Source organism: Neoarius graeffei, chromosome 21 (genome assembly GCF_027579695.1).
Source record: "Neoarius graeffei isolate fNeoGra1 chromosome 21, fNeoGra1.pri, whole genome shotgun sequence".
In the NCBI taxonomy this organism is placed as follows: Eukaryota; Metazoa; Chordata; class Actinopteri; order Siluriformes; family Ariidae; genus Neoarius; species Neoarius graeffei.
The window spans coordinates 32,532,859-32,540,046 of NC_083589.1; the positions used below are offsets into that span (position 1 = coordinate 32,532,859).

Sequence of the window (7,188 nt, forward strand, 5' to 3'; positions counted from 1 at the left end):
GAACAGAACATAGATGACATATCAAATGTTTAAACTGAGAAAATGTATCATTTAAAGAGAAAAATTAGGTGATTTTAAATTTCATGACAACAACACATCTCAAAAAAAGTTGGGACAAGGCCATGTTTACCACTGTGAGACATCCCCTTTTCTCTTTACAACAGTCTGTAAATGTCTGGGGACTGAGGAGACAAGTTGCTCAAGTTTAGGGATAGGAATGTTAACCCATTCTTGTCTAATGTAGGATTCTAGTTGCTCAACTGTCTTAGGTCTTTTTTGTCATATCTTCCGTTTTATGATGCACCAAATGTTTTCTATGGGTGAAAGATCTGGACTGCAGACTGGCCAGTTCAGTACCCGGAGCCTTCTTCTACGCAGCCATGATGCTGTAATTATGCAGTACGTGGATTGGCATTGTCATGTTGGAAAATGCAAGGCCTTCCCTGAAAGACATGTCATCTGGATTGGAGCATATGTTGCTCTAGAACCTGGATATACCTTTCAGCATTGATGGTGTCTTTCCAGATGTGTAAGCTGCCCATGCCACACGCACTAATGCAACCCCATACCATCAGAGATGCAGGCTTCTGAACTGAGAGGCCTGTCACACTACGACGTTCTCACCAGCGTTCGAGTAACGTGTTGCGAAATGCAGAGGAACGTCGAGAACATTAGAAAAAAGTTACAAGAAAGTTAGACGAGCGTCGGCAAACGTTGGGGAACGTCGAGGGACGTCGGCGAACGCTGAGGGTGAAAAATAGTTTTGGGTGTGCACAAAAATTCAGGACGTTCTATCAAAACGCTACTTACACGTTAGAGGAACGTTGCACGAAAGTTTGCGGGCGTTACTCGAACGTTACTTGAAAGTCAGGACGTTCCCTGGACGCTAGGCGGACGCCGGCCCATCAGGGTCGAGTGTCCAGTGCGTGCCTAGTGCTTGGGTAACGCTTGCGTAATGCCTGTATAACGTCCATCGAACGTCTGTCCAGCGTGTCGCCAACGTTTTTCAGCGTTCGTCAGCGTTCGCCGAGCGTTCGCCGAGCGTTCTTAACGCTCATATAACGCTCTTTCAATGTCTTTCTAACGTCTGTCAGCGTTCTGAATTTTTCCAGCGTCTGTGTAACATCCATGTAACGTCCTTGTAACGCGCCTGTAACCTACTGGTAGCGTTCAGGAGCATTTGGCAGGCACTTGCCATATATAAGGGGCTTGCAGAGGCCACCGACAGTCCTGTTGGAACTTTCACAGAGTGAAGACTTCAGAATAATGACAGACCAAGAGAAACACCAGTATGCTGTTGCTGCTCTCATGCATCACAACAACCTCCTGCAGTTGGCATTGCACCAGGTTAAGATGTCCAAGGCAGAGTCAGAGAAGAAAAGGAAGAGGAGAGGGAGAAAGAGCTGGGTGAGACCCTGGATAGGAAGGCGACCACAGTTTGGTGTTTATGACAAGCTGATGGCTGAACTCAGAGCTGAAGACCAAGCCTCCTTCCACAACTTCCTGCACATGCCAGCAGTGATGTTTGATGAGCTGAGACAGAGAGTTGGTCCCAGGATCACCAAGAAGGACACTCGCTTTAGACCGGCCCTCGACCCTGGTATGAAGCTGGCCCTGACTTTGCGACACCTTGCCTCTGGTGACAGCTATGCTTTGCAGAAGTTTGGCTGGAGAGTACCTCACAACACACAGTCACTGGTGGTCAGAGAGGTTTGCCATGCCATACTGGACGAGTACCTGGATGAGATGCTGACCTGCCCCAGTACGCCAGAAGAGTGGAAGGAAGTTGCTGACAGATTCTATCAGAGGTGGAACTTCCCCCATGTCCTGGGAGCACTAGATGGCAAGCATGTGGCCATTAGGTGTCCTGCAGAGAGTGGCTCCTTGTACTACAACTACAAGGGGTTCTATTCCATTGTGTTGCTGGCCCTTGTGGATTCTGACTACAAGTTCCTGTGGGCAGATCTTGGAGGCCTGGGATCAGCATCCGATGCCCAGATCTACAACTCCAGTGAGCTGAAACATGGAGCTGAAGACCTGCTTGGGTTTCCACAGCCTATACCTCTCCCACAAGACACTACAGATGTTCCATACTTCTTCATTGGAGATGACGCCTTTGCCCTGAGAGCCTACATGATGAAGCCCTACAGTCTCCGTGGTCTATCACAGGAGGAGCGCATTTTCAACTACAGACTGTCGAGAGCCAGGAGGGTCATGGAGAATGCCTTTGGGATCCTTGCCAACAGGTTCCAGGTGATTCTTGGCACTATGCAGCACAAGCCAGAGACTGTGAAGCTGATAGTGAAGACCTGCTTGGTCCTTCACAACTTGATGAGGGTCAGATATCCAACGCTGCAGAACCAACAGCTGGACCAGCCAGAAGGTCCAGAAGAAGACTTTGTGCCTGGTGCCTGGAGAGATGGCTTCAATATGGAAGACACACAGGTTGTTGCAGGCCCCAGCACTGCGACCAAGGAAGCCAAGAAGCAGAGGAACCTCATCAAGCACTGGGTCAACTCCTCAGCTGGGGCACTGGACTGGCAGGACAGGATGGTGTAGACCTGGACCCTAGTGTTGCAATGCAGAATGGACTTAATATAGACTATACTTTTTTGGTAGACACAACTTTTAGAAACTGAAATATTGTATGTGTAACTTACAATGACTTATTTGTAGATAACAGTAATAATAAATGTAATTGTGTGTGTCATTTCGAAGTAATTATTTTTACTGATCGCCCTACTTTTTTAGCCAATCTGTTCTAGGCTCGATCTCTTTTTCAATTATTTATTTTACTGAGTTCCTGGTCGACCCCTTTTCACGTAACCAAACGTATAAAACAGTATTAATAAATGTCATAGTTTTATTTTGTATTGTTTTATTTTTTTCATTTTTTTATCTTTATTTTTTTTTTAATTGATTTATTTTTTATTTTTTATTTTTTTCATTTTTGGGGGGGTACAATATTAAAAACAAGAAATTGAAAGTTTCATACAAGTAGCAAGCAAAGTTCAAAATATGTACAACATATATTTACAGATTCCTAACAAAAAGTTCTAAGAGTCAGTCTCTGGGTCCACTGGTGGCTGTGGAGTGTTCAGCGTGTCATTCAGAGAGGTAGCCATGGACGGGGTGGCAACTGGAACTGGACTGTCCAGGGTGCTGAACAAGTCACTGACACTGGCTGCTGTAGACACTCCGGTGGGGAACACGGTAACGTCCATGGCAGCACAAGTGACAACCAGGGCTGGAGAGCTGCTGCCTTGGTTGCTCTGGTCCATGGCGTGTCTTGCAGAGCTGATGGCCGTAGAGATGGAGGCATGGGTGGTGGCTGGTGCTGTCAGCGTGTGGAAGATGGGAGAGTTCCTACTCTGTTGCTGGAAGAACCTTTGCGGCTGGTAGTAGGAGTGTGGCTGCTGGAAGGACGAGTGAGGCTGCTGCTGGTGGTATCTGGCCATCCACTCCCTGTTCTGTGACTGCCAAGGAGTGCCAGTGGGCGGGTTGTCATGCCACTGGCTAGGGTCCGGCTGAAACATGTCGCTCTGGGCTTGCCTGGTGGTTGTGATGCCAGGAGGGGGGCGGACCGACATCTAGCTGAGAAGGTAGGCAGGTCCTCCTCTTCAGTGTCTTCATCCATCAGCCACGTGAGGATCTTGTTGATGCTGGCCCTGGCCTTCTTGAACTTCAGGCTCGACATTGTGAGAAGGTTGTCCTTCACGTAGTTGGCAAAGGTCGACTCAGGGGTCACTGCTGGAGGCTGGACCAAACCCTTAAGTATAGCCTCTGACTCCTTGACCTTCTCCTGCAGGGTACCCAACACGTCATCCTCGGTGGTGGTATCCTCATCCTGTCCAGATCTTCTGGGCCTCTTGGAACTGCTGCTGCTGGAGGCTGCTGTGGCAGGTGTGGCAGGTCTGGAAGGTATGGCAGTAGACTCTGTGATAGAATGTCCAGATACCGGTAAATCCTCCTCCTGGACAGTTGCTGCAGCTGAGGCTCTGCTGGGTAGGATGGGTTTGGCTGGCTCCGGTCTGTGTCGCACTACCTCCTGCAGGAATCTGAAGTTGCTGAGCACCCACTCGTCCCTCTCTGTTCTTCTTGGGGCACCATCACCGCTCTTGTGCTTCATGAGTCTGGTATTCTTATCCCGCAGTGACCGGAACCAGCCCTTCAAGTGCTTCACTGTCTTATGCATCTTCTCTGCCTGGGCCTCCCACAACTTCTCCTTGTTGGTAATCTTGTGGTAATCCTGGATCTTAGAGTCCCACAATGTCCTGTTCTCTTGTAACCACTCGACCATGATGGCCTCATCAGATTCAGAGAGGCTGTAGTTTATCCTGTCGCTCTTCTTCCTCTTGCATCTGTCCTGTGAGGAGGCTGCTGACAAGCTTCTGGAGGAGGAGGAGGAGGAGGAGCTAGACCCTGGAGACCCTGGAGAGGCTGGAGATGGCGACTGGGACCTGGAAGGGGTGATTGTTGCCCTCTTGTTCTTCGGTTGCTTCTGCTGCTGGCTGGCTGCTGGCTGGCTGTCAGCCTTGCTTTCAACAGGAGGGGGATGGACCTCTGCAGTGATGGTAACAACCTCCTGGCTGGGAGAGGATGCTGCTCGTTGGCCCCTGCTGCTGCCCCGACCTCTGCTGCTGGCCTTCTTGCTCTTGGGAGGCATACTTCTGCGATGTTGACTGCACGGTGGTTGAAATGGAAGTTATGCACTCTGGCCAAAAGCCCCCCTTTTATACTGCGCGTCCAGCCGCAGGTTGGCAAAACGTAACAGGAACGTTACACAAACACTCCACGCGTTACTCGAACGCTACAGGAACGCTAGGCAGATGCTGTGGAAACGTTGAGAACGTCAGCTAGACGCTGGACAAACGTCGAGAACGTTGGCCGGACGATGGAATAAACAATGAAACGTTACCTGGATGCAAGGCAGACGCTACCCAAACGCTATGAGAACGCTATCAAAGCGCTGAGAATGCAATGGAACGCTAGGTTTTGCTGCTATTTTCGACCACAAACGTCGTCTGACGCTGAGTGAACGTTGGCTGAGCATTACCCAAGCGTTACAAGAACGTTACAACATCGTTGACCTAGAAACTTAATTTGAAGAAAGTCGACATTCCCTGGCATTTCTCAAATTTTTAAAAATGCAACCAAACGTCGAACAAAACGCTATAGTGTGACAGGGCCTTGAGCACTGATATCAACTTGGGTCGTCCTTCTTCTCTTTAGTCCGAATGGCATGGCGTCCCTGATTTCCATAAAGAACTTCAAATTTTGATTTGTCTGACCACAGAACAGTTTTCCACTTTGCCACAGTCCATTTTAAATGAGCCTTGGCCCAGAGAAGACGTCTGCGCTTCTGGATCATGTTTAGATACGGCTTCTTCTTTGAACTATAGAGATTTAGCTGGCAACGGCGGATGGCATGGTGAACTGTGTTCACAGATAATGTTCTCTGGAAATATTCCTGAGCCCATTTTGTGATTTCCAATACAGAAGCATGCCTGTATGTGATGCAGTGCTGTCTAAGGGCCCGAAGATCATGGGCACCCAGTATGGTTTTCTGGCCTTGACCCTTACGCACAGAGATTCTTCCAGATTCTCTGAATCTTTTGATGATATTACAGTATGCACTGTAGATGATGATATGTTCAAACTCTTTGCAATTTTACACTGCTGAGCTCCTTTCTGATTGTGGCAGCGGGGGCGTGGTCAAGCGCCGGTCTGTGACAGGAGGGCGGAGTCAGGGAAGGTAAGTGGCAGAATCACTACACCTGATGTCAATTAACCTGTGTTTGTGTGTGTCTTCCCAGTGACCACGCCCTATATAAGGAGGGAGAGCAGAGAGCAGAGGGGCTCTTCCCCGAACCAGATGCCGGTTGTGTGTGTGTCTGTGTTAAGTCACTAGTGTTTCACTGCAAAGTGTGGCAATAAAAGCCGTATTTTGCAAACCTGATCTCTGTCCTGCCGTCCTCTGTGCTCCACCCTTCGTTAGAACTGTTACACTGATATTGCTCCACTATTTGTCGGCGCAGAATTAGGGGGATTGGTGATCCTCTTCCCATCTTTACTTCTGAGAGCCGCTGCCACTCCAAGATGCTCTTTTTATACCCAGTCATGTTAATGACCTATTGCCAATTGACCTAATGAGTTGCAATTTGGTCCTCCAGCTGTTCCTTTTTTGTACCTTTAACTTTTCCAGCCTCTTATTGCCCCGTCCCAACTTTTTTGAGATGTGTTGCTGTCATGAAATTTCAAATGAGCCAATATTTGGCATGAAATTTCAAAATGTCTCACTTTCGACATTTGATATGTTGTCTATGTTCTATTATGAATACAATATCAGTTTTTGAGATTTGTAAATTATTGCAGTCCATTTTTATTTACAATTTGTACTTTGTCCCAACTTTTTGGGAATCAGGGTCGTAGGCCTATCATCAAAGCCTACAATCAATAGACACCTTCATGAATGTAAGTACAGAGGGTTTACCTCAAGATGCAAACCACTGGTCATACACAAGGACACAAAGGTCAGACTGGAATTTGCTCGAAAGTCTGTTCTGTTCTGGAGAAAGATTCTTTGGACAGATGAAACCAAGATGAACTTGTGATTACAAAGCATCTCAAGGGAGGAAACTCAGCATTTGGTGATGCCAATGGGTTCCAGACATCAGGTGGTCATTGACTGCAAAGGATTTGCATCCAAGTACTATAAACAATTGACCGCGAGTTGGCCTAGTGGTTACCGTGTCCGCCTCTCGATTGGGAGATTGTGAGTTCTACTCGCGGTCGGGTCACACCAAAGACCATCATAAAAATGGTACCTACTATCATCTGGCAAGGCATGCTGCAATACAGATGTGAGTGGGGAAGTCAAACTCTTGCGGTTACCAGAAGACTAGCCCCCCACTGTAACCCTAGCTGTATAGGCGAGAGGCTGAGGGCTATCGAAATGGAGATCAGTGCCTACCCATATGCCTTAAAGAGCTGGTTAGTACTGGGACAGGAGACTGCCTGAGAAGACCAGCTTTTGGTGTGAGAGGGACTTTGACTATAAACAATGCTTATACTAGTGCATCTCAAAAAATTAGAATACCATGAAAAAGTTCCTTTTTTTCATAATTTAATTCAAAAAGGTAAACTTTCATATATTCTATATTCATTACATGTAAAGTGAAATATTTA

The 7,188-nt window shown here is 47.6% G+C and overlaps 1 protein-coding gene across 1 annotated transcript; it reads left to right on the plus strand.

Moving 5' to 3' along the window:
• Nucleotides 1–1,458: 1,458 nt before the first annotated feature.
• LOC132869958 (putative nuclease HARBI1) lies at nucleotides 1,459–2,559 on the plus strand. Its single transcript, XM_060903522.1, has one exon. It carries the CDS (start codon nucleotides 1,459–1,461, stop codon nucleotides 2,557–2,559), a length of 1,101 nt encoding a protein of 366 aa, XP_060759505.1.
• Nucleotides 2,560–7,188: the final 4,629 nt, after the last annotated feature.